Source organism: Nicotiana sylvestris, chromosome 8, assembly GCF_000393655.2.
Source record: "Nicotiana sylvestris chromosome 8, ASM39365v2, whole genome shotgun sequence".
In the NCBI taxonomy this organism is placed as follows: domain Eukaryota; kingdom Viridiplantae; phylum Streptophyta; class Magnoliopsida; order Solanales; family Solanaceae; genus Nicotiana; species Nicotiana sylvestris.
The window spans coordinates 222,139,317-222,154,771 of record NC_091064.1 but is presented as its reverse complement, the minus strand read 5'-3'; the positions used below and the strand labels follow the sequence as shown (position 1 = coordinate 222,154,771).

Sequence of the window (15,455 nt, the reverse complement as noted above, 5' to 3'; positions counted from 1 at the left end):
AAAAACAGTTGATTTTCTTGAGGATAATGAGGTATCACCCCTCCCTTTTTGACTGTCACATTAATTTAGTAATATTAGCCACGTGAAACCCACCCACCCCAGGGGAATGGAATACGGGAACTCAGTAACTCTTATGTAAACCCTGTATTTATATTAAAAATTTACTAAATATTTGTAAATATCTAAATGTGAACTCAGTTATTATTACATATTAATTTAAAATTACGGTAGAAACCCGTAAGCCTCAAATCCTGGATCCGCCTCTGACCCACCCTCTTGGAAAATAATACTATAAAGTAAATATCCAGTTCAAGAAAAGGCAACTTTCTTTTGGTTTGAAGGAATTCGAAAGGTCTGAGTCAGACCTGTAAATGGCGCAACAATATGCGTTGTGTATTTATTTTTTTATGATCGTTTATTAGTATTCGAATTCCATTAATTTTTGGATGATTGTTACGTATTATTTCATAATATAACATATTATATTATGTTGTAGTGTATTATTTTGATGAATACGACACTTGAATAGATTGTATTATTTTCCGTCGTCTCATGATGTCGTGTATTAATAATATGAAGAATAAACTTACACTATTATAAAAAAAAAAGTAGGGTACGAGGTAAAATTATTATATAAAAAAGTAGGGTAAATAATAAAATATGATTGTTTAATAACAATAAAGTCTATCGGAAATCGTCTCTCTACCTTCATATGGCATGAATAAGGTATGCATACACTCTACCTTCCCAAATCTTACTTTGTGGTATTGCACTGATTTTATTGTTATTGTTGTTAATAATAAGGAAGGTCAGAATGAGAGGAGAAAAAAAGGGCAATCATACCAAATCGGTCGTCACGTAAAGTAATACTTTTTGTAATTATGTAATGACGGATTTAGCAATACGATACAATAAAATTTATCAAAAAAAATATTTTATTAAAGTAACAATACGATACAATACAATAGATAACAACCATCCAAACGAGCTGTAATTTAACTAATTTACATTCACACTAAGTAAAGCTCAGTATAAGGAAGACTCTCCTTATCAAAAGTTTTTTATTTTATTTTAAGACTCTAACCCAAAACCTCTAGTCGCTACACCTTCTAATACATTATATTTTTCATTCATTTTTCTATGTCTAGAAAATATTTTATTTGGAAAGATAATTCGGAAAAAGAATACTTGCGCTCGATCCTTGTATCAACTAAAGATATGTGTTCTACACATATATATTTTTCACTTAATCTCATGGTTAGGTAATGCATAATTTACTTTAATTTATGGCTCTTGTGATTATAAATTATTTTATTCGTGATAAACACTAGCTAATTAAGTACGAATATATATTTTTCGTGATTTTTTCCGTAGTATATCTCACTTTTTGAAAAAGAGTTTGAATATAGCGATGTTTACCTAACTTCATAACTAGAATAACTACTAGCTAGAAGGCAACCGACCTAGTTTCCTAATTGGACCACGAATTTTACATGCAAGAAGGACAAAGAAAAAGATTAGAAAATGAATGTGGATTAGGAGCTAATTTCCAAGGATTAAATATAAAAAAAAATATATATAAAAAAAATAGTTCTTACAATGAAGATTTATTTAAAAAAAGCAATTTTGTTGATTCATTACCTTTGAGAATGAAGGAAAAAATAGATTTATATTTTAATAGGGAAACTTGGTTGATATTACTATCCTTCGAAGAGTTGAACAATTTTGACAATAATTTATTTGAATTAGAGTGTGTAACTATAAAAATTTGTGCGTTATATTACTCTTTTTAGTAATTTTTTTTTAAATATGTAAAGTATACTCGAAAAGTATGGAGAAATTGTTATTTAAGATTTACTCAAAATTAGTTGTATTCAGGGGCGGATTTAGGGGGGCGTAAGGGGGTTCACCCGAACCCCCTTCGCCGAAAAAATACACTGTATATATAAGGCAAAATCTGTTTTTTACCTCTATATATTAAGTTTTGAATCCCCTTAACACAACCCAAAAGTGTAGTTTAGTGGTCAAGGGGGTTCAAAATCTACATAAGGTCTTGTGTTCAATTCCCACTAAATACAAAATTTTTTTTTGAACCCCCTTCGTGGAGATCCTGCCTCCGCCACTGGTTGTATTGATTTTCGTATTTAATATGCATAGGAAAAAAAAAGGAAAGAAAAGATGATAATTGATAACCTAAGTTTTAATGTTTTATAGAAGGAACAGTCTGTATCTTTTTTTATTTTCTTATTCAATAATGTCGAAATGAAGTCACTTTGGTCTCCCTTCATATATATTCTTTTTTTTATTCATTACGTAGTCAATGCTAAACATCACATTAAGATTTAAGACTTGAAAAGTCGGTATACGAGGAACTTTTTGCAGTCAACAAACTCATTTATCAATTTTATCTTTACATAAGATTAAAAAAAATTGTTAGTAAGAATCAATTAGATTTTCTTTTATTCGATTACAATATTTTCAGTTATCTTTTTTTAGAAAAAAAAATGAAGAATGATAATATAGGAATAAAAATCTTCGGAAAAAATGGTAATAAAATTATTTTACTTCTAACCAAAAAAGAGGCCATGTGATGCTACAAATTACAAAACATTGAGAAAAATTAAGAAATTGGAGGTGCGGGGAATCGAACCCCGTGCCTCTCGCATGCGAAGCGAGCGCTCTACCATATGAGATACACCCCCTTTGTTGAGAGGGCTTGAGATTAAACTAAATGAAAGGTTTCCAAGGAGAGGTTTGGACACGATGGGAACTATTTGGAGAATTAGAAGTTGCAACTGGAACGAATGGCGAAGCCACATGGTCACGAGGGTGGTCAAGACCACCCTTCTTCAGAAAGTTGCACTATGTATGTAGGTAAAATATTATGTTTTAAAGGTATATAACATATATTGAACATTCTTTGTCGGGAATTTTTTTCCACTTATTTCATATTTGAATACCCTTGGAAAAATTTCTAGTTTCGCCACTGCTTAGAACGTATGAAAATGGTAATTGAGTCACTAACTAATTATTATTGTTTTAGTTTATCATGTCGTATTCCAAACTTATTAGCCAAAAGTAATTAAGATTTGCGCCGCGTAGAGCTCATTAGGAAAGTGCTTTTTAACATAAAGTTTTCCAATTTCCAAAACTCTAACATAAGACATATAGTTAAGAATGGATAAATCATGTCAATCTCACCACATGCCTTGATGGTACTAACTAATTATATTCTTAATTTGATATGACATATCATATGGTTATTCATTGTTCTTAGTTTGGATGAGCTTATTTTAAGTAGCTTTTAAGCCAAAATAGTGTTTAAATCATAAGTTAGGATTTCTAGCTTTTGGCTTGTTTTTGTCTTTTTAGCTTAAAAATAAGTGCTTAAAAGCATTTTTTTACTTTATTCAAACACTATAAAATGGCTTAAAAACTATTTTGGCTTAAAAGCACTTAAAATAAGTCAATCCAAACGGTAGTTTAGTCGGACCAAGTAATGTTCTTACTCCTTTTTCCAAAAAGAGACGTATACGTCACCCATTTTTCAGTTGTCTCTAAACCGTCTATCCCTTTGAAACGTAAAATAGATTTTGGTTTTCCTTTTCTTTTCCCACCTTATCACCAGGGGGTATTCGTCGGTCGGTACGGTACGATACTTAAATATTTCGGTTTGGTATTTTTGGTATTCGATTTCTTAAAATCCTATACCAATATCGTACCTAATTAAATTCGGTATGGTTCGGTTTTTCTCTTTTCAGTTTCGGTTTATTCGGTTCGGTAACTTTGGTTTATTCAGTTTGAATACTAACTAATGCATAGAGTCATACACTCTAATATTCTTAATTAAAGTACTCAAAAATACAAAACTGAAAATGTTTGTTGACAAAAATTTTGTCCAAAACTAGCAAATAAAAGAATATTTGATCATTAGAAATGTCTTGTTACTTGTTTAGAGTTAATTGATGAATTTTGAGAATAAAGAAAAGTAAAATTTTAATTTTTTTATATTTATGCTATAATTGATAATATGTGTTTTGTGTAATATAATATAATATTTCGGTACGGTATTGGTATTTCGGTATTTTATTTTAAAATACTAAATACCATACCTAATATTAATTTTTGTAAAAATTTAAACCAAATACCATACCATACCAAATACCAAAATACCGTATACCAAATACCAAAATTTTTAGTTTCGGTAAGGTAATTTGGTAACCAGCCCTACTTATCACTATACTCTTAGTAATAACTTATTCATATTCGATGTTTATACTAAATCAATAAAAATATAATATATATTTGCACATAAAGTTCTATCACATAATTATATTTAATTAATGGGTGTTCTTGCTTTTCTCATCTTCTACTGTCATATGAATAAACATGAGCTTCAAGGTGTGGTGAGAAGGATAAAATCATTCCAGTCTTATTTAGAGATTTTTGGTTCGAACCCTCAGAATGAAAAAGTTCACGTAGGGAGGCTTCCCCTTAAAAAGGGGTGAAATTCAAAAATGATTAGATTTACAGCTGGTCGTTCAAAAATAGCCAGATTTACAACTGATCGTTCAAAAATAGCCCAGTTTCAAAAGTAATCAAAATTTAGCCACTTTTCATGTAAAGATAAATCTGAGCGAAAACACTGTTCAAAACCCGAAAAATACGCCAGCATATTATGCTGGAGTTCCAACATAAGTATACTTGAACTTCAGCATATTATACTGGAGTTCCAGGAAAAGTATGCTGGAACTCCAGCATAATATGATGGAGTTCCAGCATAAGTACACTAGAACTCCAGCATAATATACTGGAGTTCCAGCAAGTATACCGGTCCAGCATAATATACTGGAGTTTGGAGCACCGGTGCTCCAGTCTCCAATATATTATACTGGAGCCAGCAAAGTATACCGGTCCAACATAATATGCTGGAGTTCATACACAGGTGCACCGAACTCCAGTATATTATGCTGGACCGGTCTGTGTTGCAGCAGAATAGTGGTTATTTTTCATTAACTTGGTAAACGCTGGCTATTTTTGAATAACCAATCCGAAAACTGGCTATACCGTGCTAATTTTACCTTAAAAAGGCGTTATGAAATATAAAGCTGGGTTGGTTTGGTGTAGTACGTCCGAATACCAAAAGGTTAAACAACAAAAAATTAAGATGCGTCCTTTTCTACAAGATACAAGAAAATGCTAATTCCGTCTAGTTGCATAATCAAATTCAGTCGTTCAGAACTCGTTGATCTTTTCTCATCTTCTACCATCATCTGAATTAATAAATGAGCCTTTTTGTTTTAATAGTAGTTATTTTGCAAACTACGTGCGAGTTAATTAGGAGTTGGAAATTAGTTTTAGTATGATATCTTTTATTTATATATGGCTATTACTACCTAGAGTTTGACTGCATTCTTGGATTCGATCTTGTTTCATTTTACTGTTATTCCTACTTGTTGCAATTACCTGTCCCTTTTCAATCGTTCTCTAGCCGAGGGTCTATCGGAAACAACCTCTCCGCCCTTCCAGGGGTAGGGGTAAGGTTGCGTATATCTTACCCTTCCCAGACCCACTTGTGGAAAACTACTGGGTTTGTTGTTGTTGTTGTTGTTAAGTGAGTGTCCATGATGCAAAAGGGTGCGAGTTAACATGCCACAATCCATAACGTAGTGTCAATGAGTTAGTTAAAGCAAAACTAAAAAGGAGCAATAATTCCAACTGATCTTTCCACTGGGAACAGAAAGAAAAAATCCAAGAAAAATGAGGTTCAGTATTACAGTACAAATGATTATTGGAGTGATTCACGTAACAGTATGCTAGAGGTAAAGTTGCTACCAGCCTAAGGAAAAATGGCATCCGATTTATTCTTGATAAATTATGAGTATGCTACTCTTCATGCCGATTTAATGAAAATTTAGATTAAGGTAGAATAGGTTCGCTCAGTTGTCACCATATACCCACTTCTCTGAATTGCTTGTGTAGTTAACCAACTCTTCTGGTTTAAACCATAGGTTGATCTCATCCTTGGCAGTCTCGGGTCCATCGCTACCATGGATGATGTTCCTGTAATGCAGCTTGTGTTAACAGTATTATGAAATCATTCGAGCAGAACGACTTTGGGATCAAGGGAAAAATTTATTACCTTCCGACTACAACAGCTAAGTCACCTCTGATGGTTCCTGGTTCAGATTTCTGTGGATCTGTGGCTCCGATAAGCTTCCTTCCGTATCTGATTACTCCTTCACCTTCCCAAACCTGACGAAAAGTTGTATGGAGTTGCTCATAAAGAAACAGTTTTGGCAAAAAAATAAAATGACATTTGACTGTTAAATTTCTCTAACCATTGCTAGGACAGGGCCAGAGCTAAGGAAATCACATAGGCCATTAAAGAATGGTCTCTCTGACAAGTCATGATAGTGCTTCTGTGCGAATTCCTTGGAAGGAATCACAACTTTGATTGCAACCAGCTTGAAACCCTTGCGCTCAAAGCGCGCTATGATTTCTGAAATCTAAAATGCAACAAAAAATTATCAACCAATCAGAAAGAGAATATATTTTCCCATCGCACGAGTGCTAGACGGTGGGATTGTGACCAGAGATGAAGAGAAGGAAAAGGCATCAAAATATGAAAATGGCAAGTACTTAAGCTGCCACTTCAATAGGGAAAGCACATTAAAGGGAGGTTATATAAATAAAGGAAGCAGCAATGAAAACCAGTTATCGTACCAGGCCCCTCTGCACTCCATCTGGCTTGATGGCGATAAAGGTGCGCTCCATCTTAAAAGAAGAAAAAAGCAGATCATGTATGCTATTAAGAAGAATGAATATAATAAAAAAAATGAATGATATAACACCTCAATCAAGAGGAAGGCTGAGTATAGGGTACCTGAGCAGCATGTGCTTCTTGCTCTTGGAGCATGTAAGCTAAACGATGAAGAGAAGGGGGAAAAATGAAATTAGAATACAAGTTACTAATTCCCCGAATAAGGAAATAAAGCAACTGGTGTGATCACTTGTAATATGATTTCACTCTTCTTTTTCTTTTTCTTTTTAAATAAGTTCAAACATGATTTCACTCTTAAAACGTTCTGTATCTGCATGTGCTAAAGGATAGAGGAGAAGAGAATGTGAGTGAGCTTTTTTTAGAAGATAAGTAGCTTGTACATTGAAAAGGAAAAATGTGAGTGAGCATTCTTATGAATCGAGAGGCATATATAACCAAAATGAAAAACAAAGGAGGTTTGTACGGGAGAAATGGAACGAAATGCTCAGATTATGAGCACAAGTACAGCAAACCATTTCACCACATACCCATGCACGAGTATTGCCTATTTGTTATAGAAGAGGTTCCGGATGCCATAATGCCAATGTTAAGCAAGAGACAACGCTCCTCTTGTATTGATTTCCCACTTGCACCACATTAACTATAAGGAGAAAAAGAAAAGAACTTTACTCTGAGCCACATGAAGCTATTAATCATTATTCTTCTACGTACAGGTGATGGTACTTAACCCTCACACTTTCATGGAATTTTACTTTCATCATAAGAAGACCTTTTTCCCCAGACCCACCAAAAACCAAAAACGGAAAAACAAAAATAAGGAAAACCGGTAGTAGAACTGAGTATTTCTAGCTCCTCATATAGGTGCAGACGAGGTTTTAACGTGACTCTTGTAGTAATCGTCCTAGCAAGGCGTTAAACATATGCACATAGATGATAATAACTATTTCCTAGAAAAGGTACACTGGTACAGGACAGAAGTTTACTCAAAAATCAAAATTTCGCCACAAGAGGCTTCACATATGGGTGTGCAACAAGTCATGAAATAAGCTTGAGGAGCAACATTATATACAAACCTGCTGCAGGAAGGGCAAGGACACCAGAAATCCAAGCTCTAGATGCGTTTCCAGATTCTGTCCTGCCATATGAGGCTAGAGAAGGCACCACTCCTCTCAAAGAAACTGTGGCTGCTGCAGCTGCTGCTCGCCCTCCTGCAACAAATATAGCTCAGAAATACATCTTTTATTCGGACTCTTCTAATTAGTATTACTTTTTAATGGAAATCAGCTTTTTTTATATAAGCACATATATACAACAACAACAACAACGACCCAGTATATATAAGCACATATATATAGTCATTAAACATAAATGATACATAAGGCATCCATTCCAAGTCTTTTGACTCCTTCATCTGTCTCCCCCCCCTTCTTCTTCTTCCCTTCTTCCTTTCCACCTTCTCTTGAGCCGAGGGTCTATCGGAAACAACCTCTCTATGCGTATACATCACCCTCTCCAGACCCCACTTGTGGGATTACACTGAGTATGTTGTTGTTGCATCCATTCCCAACAAGTAATCAAACACATAGGAAAACCGATCATCTTCAATTAGCAAAGCTAGGTGACTTAAAAAGGTCACAAAAGAAACACTATCTTGATCATTAGTGCAAGAACAAGCACAATACATTAGTCATTAAAATTAGTATGGGGCAAATCCATGATTTGAAGGCCACAGGTACACCACTTAAAATATATAGGAGTACAAATTTTAGCTTTTATTCTTAATTTTTTAAATACAAATATAGAGTCCGAGTTTCAGGCAGATGCACATGTTGGATCCACAGTATACTGAAGATCAAAATTAATCCTTTTTTATACACGAGTATAAAGGTTGAAACAAGTAACAACCACTATCAATTATTAACACATTTACAATATATATATACTAAAATATTCCCTAAAATCGAAACATATATACTACTCTAAAGTAAAATAGTTTCTTCTCCCATTACTAGTTTTAAGCAACAACAACAACAACATACCCAGTATTATCCCACACCATGGGGTCTGGGGAGGGTAGTGTGTACGCACACCTTACCCCTACCTTTGAGGATAAAGCATTACTAGTTTTTAAGCATTTTCTAAAATATTATTCACTAATTAGATTTTGATTCTTATGGTACTTTTACATAATTTCTGAGTATATATAAATTTTACATTAAAAAGGCATATGCTTCCAATGACTTGTCCTTTTTGAAATGGAAGATCAATTATCAAGCTTAAAGCTCAAAACTTCATACTTTTAAATAACCAGCTCAAAATCCATCAATTAAAAAGGGGTATTATCACTTCTAGCCCGCGCCAGAAACTATTCACATTCAGTAGCCGAAATAATGTATAAAATTTATATAATTTTTGTATATAACATACATAATGTATATATATACAAAAAATATACATTTTTTTGGCTATTATTTTAAGAGCGACTATATAGTGTCGTTTTCCCAATTAAAAATGATTGCAATTACAAATCTCAATACATACTCGGATTATAAGTGACATAATTAACAATGAAAATGAAGAAAATGGAATGAAAAATTTACCAGAAAAAGCACGAGAACTTTGCTTGGAGGCAGAAACGAGAGACTTCGCAGCTCGTGAAGCAGATCTGTAAATCTGAGAATTCATCACTTCGGCTTTTACAAGAAAAAGAGAGAAAAGTAAGTGTGTGTAAGTGTGAGCATGAGAAAATAGACTGAGCAAATTTATGTGATGTTCCCAATGGTAATATCTGAGAAGGTCATATGAACCACGCGCCTTTGGGAGCGTGAGAGCGAGGAGTATGGTATTCGGCTGGGTTTAAAACCCTAGCCCAATTGTTGGGCTGAAATCTGAATGGTTGATTATAAACCGAAAATTATTAAAACGAATCTGATTCGTTAATTATTCTGTCGGTACAAGCAATTTATGTACGACGTCGTATTTCATGCTTTCTCCTAACTAAGTGGGCGTTTGGACATAAGAATTGTAAAATTCCAAAATAGGGTAAAAAAAAAATTCAAGTGAAAATGTTATTTGAAATTAGAGTTGTGTTTGGACATAAATATAATTTTTGGTTGTTTTTTAAAGTGAGTGATTTGAGTGAAAATTTTGAAAAATAGTTTTTTGGAGTTTTTTAAATTTCCGAAAATTTTCAATATGCATATTCAAGTGAAAATTGAAAATGTTATGAATAAACGATGATTTCGAAAAAAAGTAAAAAAAATTTGAAAAAAAAGAGAGAAAAATTTCTTATGTCCAAACGGGCTCTAAATCTATATGTTTAAAATCGTCTTTTTACCCCAACTAGAACTAAATCACGTTTTTACACATTGTTAAAGGGAAATATCAAATATGGAGGCCAACTAGGTGACAGTCCTTAACAAGTTAGCTGAGTTTAACAACAATAACAATAAATTTAGTATAATTTTTTAAGTAGAAACCAAATTTTTGTAAGGAATTGAATTGATCGATTTCGGCCTTTTATTCCCTCTGATCCACAATAAGTGATCTTTTTACCTTTGACACACTCATTAAGGAAATACGAATTTCTAGAGAAAAAAATATGTATTCACTAAATTAATCTTAATTAATTATTATCTTGACACATTGGAATATGTAAATAAGGGAAATTTTGAAAAAATAAAATTAATTCTTTCTTGATTATGTAAATGAACACTTATTTAGGACCAAAATAAAAAGATAAAATGATCACTTTTCGTGGACCGGAGGGAGTATTGGATTTGGCTCATTCTTGCGCCACTTATAACAAGAGGTGTCAACTGACACCCTTTTACGGCAAAAATATACTGTGTAGGTAGGTAAAAGAAAATTACATTATTTGTTGATTCTCCTTATTTTTTTTGTCTGTTTATTTTTATATGATTTGATACCTTTAGTGAAAATTTTGGCTTAGCCATTTGATTTTATGATTGTCTTGATTGATGCTAAAAGTTACACTCATTAACAAATGATTCAATCAATGGGAAATCATTATTCAGTTATTGTTGATTTGAAAAGTTAATGGAATGTGGTGATTCTTAAAATGATTATTATATTTTTTCTCTTAAACAATTATTTTATTTCGCCTTACTTCTTGTTTTATCCATGATTAATACTTAATCACCAGGCATCCCTTTATAATTAAAAAAGAAAAGCAGTCATTGTGCTCTTGCATTAAGAGAGCGCAACTTAGAGGTATTATTATTTTTAAAGACATCTGCTATCCAAAAAATATTGACCCGGACTAATTTGAGTTTACGTCGGAAGCTGAATAAGCCTTTACGGTAAAATACTTTCTAATAAGTTATCTACTCCCACAGCTCGGGCCAAAGCTTTTTGTTAAGGTTCGAGTTATCTCAACTATCTCACCACACCCCGACTTGGTGGTGTTTGAGGTAATATCTAATATTCTAATTTCGTTGAAGCAATACTGTTTTTCTTTTAGAGTTAAATTAAACCAACTATCATAGAGTAATATTCTCATGTCACCACCATTCAAATGAAAAAAAAAATAAAAACGCCACAAAGAGTCTTTGTGTTCACAAAAACTTGATCTAGTTTGGGGATAACATGAGATTGCAGGAACTAAAGAACAATTCGATGCACTAAGCTCCCGCTACGCTCAGGGTCTGGAGAAGTGTCGGGCCACAAAGATCTATTATATGCAGCGTTATCCTGCATTACCGCAAGAGGCTGTTTCCACGCGTGACCTCCTGGTCACATAGTAATGACTTTACTAAGGGAATTTAATAATCTGTATTATTATAAAAGCATGAATACAATGTCGGTTTACAAAATAGCCCTAAATATATAAAATTAGAGGTTATTTTGGTAAAATATAATAGAAATAAAGTTCTAATTAAATACTACATTTGAATTTTGGTACCTAAAAAACAGCTACTAATTATCTACTTGGATTAGAGAAGTGCATAAACCAAACTCATTCCTACTTATACTAGACTTATAGTTTCACGTTTCTTTAGTTCCATTTAAAATGCTAAATTTTTTTTTTCTTTCTTTTTTGCTTCATATGAAATTAAAAAATAATAGGAGAAAAGGAACCCAACGATAAATTTGTTCATACTCAATGTAAATTTTTTCTACTTCTTAAGTATAATAATTTATTTTAATAAATCTATCATAATTTGTTTCAAAATTCAAATTGAATTGAAATAGTTGTGAAAATCAAGAGGAAAATTGTGTCTCTGGACTGTGCTTAAGTTGTAAATTACAGCAGTGAACTAATTAAAGATCATGAACTTAACGTGTGTTGTTGCATGTCATGCTCGATATGAAAATATTTAAAATTTTAGAAATTCTAATTAAGATGATCTAATACCATTTGTGAGCACGTGATTTTTGCCTTATATGAATTATCCCCATAAATTCAAGAAAAAATAATTTTTTTCCATTATTTGCGAATTCGTAGATTTTTGTAGCTAACTGCTTGCATTTTGTCCGTGCATGTTTAATTTTGTTTAATTCATAAAAATACAAAAAATATATTGCATTTGCATTTAAGATTTAATTTTACATTTTTAGATTAATTGGTAAATAGTTTGTTTCATAAAAAAAAATGGAAAAATCACAAAAAAATAACTCATTTTGCATTTTTCTTTTAGTTTTGAGTTTCGAAATTTGTAGTTTTTCTTTTAATTTGGTTTTTAATTAATTGTGGTAATTATTAATTAGAGTAATTAACTTAATCTAGTATAATTTGGGGTTAGGATTTAGTTTAGGTTTTATTTTAATCTTGAGAAAAGGAAAGAGTTTTGAAATAGAAGAAAAAGGAAAAGGAAAAGGAATTAAAGAAATCAGATTTTTGGGCCAAGTCTCCAAATTTCCCAAGCCCAAAATCCCCTCCCTTAAACCCGTCCAAAACCAGTCCAAAAGCCAGCCCAGATCTGCCCCTGCCCGGTTCGATCCCCACATGAACCAAACGACGTCGTTTTGCCATCCCATCATCTAAGCCATTGATTTCGCTTCATCCAACGACCCAGGGACTTTCTCCTATCCCAAATAAAACTGTCCGAAGTCCATCAGTTTAGACCTAAGACCAAACAAACCCTTCTCTTATCTCCCTTATCAGATAACGCCGCCTTTGAGCGAATCCGCCAATATCACTGACGAGACAGCTCCAAATCGCCACCAAATCTCGACCACATAATCCCCATAGCCCCTTAAACACTAAACCACAACCATTTTTCCCTGAATCTTCTCCCCTTCTCCTTAATTTCGGATCTTAAAATCTGAACCCTAGATTTGTATCCCCCTTCGATCCTTCATTTAAAGGTCTGACCCCGTTACTCTCTGAGCTTTCGAGTTTGATTTAGGGCCAAAATGAGTGTTGGACATTTGTTCTTGCAAGAACAAATCGACTAACACTCCTCTTCGCCCCAAATCGGAGAACACTGAAGTCGTTCAAGCCCTTCTCCTGCTTGGTTATTTTAGGTATTTCTTCGCCTTTCTTCATTTTTCTATTCTGCTTTTCTCATGTTCCTCTACGTCTGTCTCTCCCCCTTTCTATCTCCTATTTTCTTTCTGTCCGCCCTTGTATGCATTTCAATTTGCATATTGTGTGTTTCTTCTTAGTTCTTTTGTTTTTCTGCTTTTGTTAGTTTGAATAAATGTATTGCATGTTTAAGATTCAAGTCACATTAGTTAATTATCAGCATTTTAGTTAGTACTTGTCTTCTTCAGTATCTTGATTTCATTTTGTTGTTTCTTTTTATCTGTTTCATTAATTTTTTCTTTTGATGCCAAAATGGCAGAATGGTTTGGGCTCACTTGTTTTACGGCCTGTGATTTTCTTATCACAATATGGGCCTCAAAGGTTCAGAAGCCCAAAAGGCTATAGAATTTGCTAATCCGTTTAGCCCAAGGCTTTTGGGTCATTTGTCTGCTGATGTTTGGAAGTAAAAACAGGGGTATTAAGGGGTAAATTAGGAAATCTAGGGTAAGGGAATCTCAGTAACAGACTAAAAGCTTCTAGGAAGCTGGGATTGGGGTTAATTTGAAAGCTTGATTTCTGAACTAAGGGTATCTAAGCTAAAATAAAAAATTCAAAAGGTTTAAAGTGCAAAATTATTTTCAGCATTGCTGCCCTAAAACCTTGCTTATAAAGGCACCTTTTCTTCAAGCTCAAGTTAGATTTTAGAGACCAAAAACCCCTGAAAAGCTGAAACGGCTGACTTCTTTAGAAATTTTTGAAATTTTTCATTCCCTGTTCAAAACTGCCAAAAATTCTACTTTTGGTTTTTGGATTTCTGATTCTTCTGTTGCGTAGAACTCTTGAAAACTCTATAATCATATTGTTGAAGTTGAGAAATGGCTTGAATCTAGTTTGAAGTTGGGTTTTGGGTTTGCTTGGGAATTACTGTTCCATTGCTTATTTCGAGTTGGTTTTGCTGGTTTTGGTTTCCTTTTGCTGGGTTCTGTACTACTGCTTCCTCACTTCTTTTTCCTTTCAATTTCCAGGTACATATCCTTGATTCTAGATATGTAAAGATGGTTGATGTGAGTTTGGAAGAAATGAAGGCCTCCCTTCTTATTAGTTGTTTCCTTCTTTATTTGCTTTGTTCCACTTGATTTGTTGGCTTAATTTTCCTGTTATAGCATGTTTAAAGTAAGGTTATGCTGTGAATTTTGAGGCTTACATTAAAAAATTGTAATTGGGCTTTTGTTTGGTATTTGTTGATTTCAATTTGTTTTGGAGTCATTTCTCATGAGTTGGATCGGTTGTATTATTGTGAGATCAATATGGGATAGCTTTAGGATCTCTTTTGAGTGAATGTGCATGCTTAGTGGTATTAGATCCAAAGAGTGTCTTCATAAATAGTGCATATCTTTATGTTTCCTCTTTCTGTACTCATTTGCTAAAGAACAAGTCCACGTGGTTGAGAATGTGAGTGTGATTTTGAAGTCCAAGTATTTTATATGCTAATTTTTCTGGGTTATGATAGTATTGAGAAGAGCTTAATCGAAGTTTAGGTTTTCTTAAGTAGTAGTTAGTGTAAAATGCATGTGATAAGAAAAGGAAAAAATGGTCGAGATTGCTTTTTAAGGTAAAGGCATGCAATGATTACTTTGATTGGCATATGAACATGTTTTAAGTTAAAACTGGTATCTGAATTTCAGAATGCTTGGTTAGTCTATTTGGGATTCAATTAGTTAAAATGCAGAAGTAAAATGTTAGTTCAATGACATGTTTCATTAGTTTTGATTGAATTTGCATTTTGATTGATTTTGTACCAACGATTGAGTTCTGAAATTTGGGCTTAAAGTTGGCCCAACAAAGGAATGTCCTCCCTCAGACTCATTTGGTATGTTCTGAATCCTTGACGACTTTCCTCTTTAGAATTGGGCTCACCTTGGACCCAAGTTGGAAAGCATTGACAAATGGGATTGTATACTCTTGTATTTATGGGCCTGTCTTTTAATTTTCCTTCCGAATGGGGTTGATGACCTAAAACGTTTTCTCTTCTTTTAAATAATCGGCCTTGTTTCTCTTTAGAACATTTCCCTTTTAATTAGTTTGGGCGTCAGTATAAAAACAGAATTCAGTTTCTTTTAATGTTCAAGTAATTAGATCCCTTCAATTAGTTGAGGAGTGTCGTATTAAGCAAAATATAGT

At 33.3% G+C, this 15,455-nt stretch overlaps 1 protein-coding gene and 1 non-coding gene across 2 annotated transcripts; both read right to left on the bottom strand.

Moving 5' to 3' along the window:
* Positions 1 to 2,629: 2,629 nt before the first annotated feature.
* TRNAA-CGC (transfer RNA alanine (anticodon CGC)) lies at positions 2,630 to 2,702 on the bottom strand. Its single transcript has one exon. It is a non-coding gene; the product is annotated as a tRNA-Ala (tRNA).
* Positions 2,703 to 5,709: 3,007 nt separating this feature from the next.
* On the bottom strand, positions 5,710 to 9,659 carry LOC104225140 (nucleoside diphosphate kinase 3-like). The gene is made up of 7 exons (XM_070152834.1): positions 9,385 to 9,659; positions 7,858 to 7,992; positions 6,887 to 6,924; positions 6,727 to 6,777; positions 6,342 to 6,509; positions 6,143 to 6,255; positions 5,710 to 6,063 (listed from the first exon to the last, which is right to left on the bottom strand). Exons 1-7 carry the CDS (start codon positions 9,467 to 9,469, stop codon positions 5,940 to 5,942), a joined length of 714 nt encoding a protein of 237 aa, XP_070008935.1. The 5' UTR covers positions 9,470 to 9,659; the 3' UTR covers positions 5,710 to 5,939.
* Between the last annotated feature and the right edge of the window lie 5,796 nt (positions 9,660 to 15,455).

What these genes read in the sequence shown, in the direction of transcription:
- LOC104225140 (XM_070152834.1), bottom strand. Translation starts at nt 9,469, where the DNA reads ATGAATTCTCAGATTTACAGATCTGCTTCACGAGCTGCGAAGTCTCTC. An exon ending in CCTTGCCCTTCCTGCAGCAG is followed by an intron (nt 6,925 to 7,857) that starts GTTTGTATATAA and finishes TTCATCGTTTAG; the next exon opens with CTTACATGCTCCAAGAGCAA. An exon ending in ATGGAGTGCAGAGGGGCCTG is followed by an intron (nt 6,510 to 6,726) that starts GTACGATAACTG and finishes GTTGCATTTTAG; the next exon opens with ATTTCAGAAATCATAGCGCG.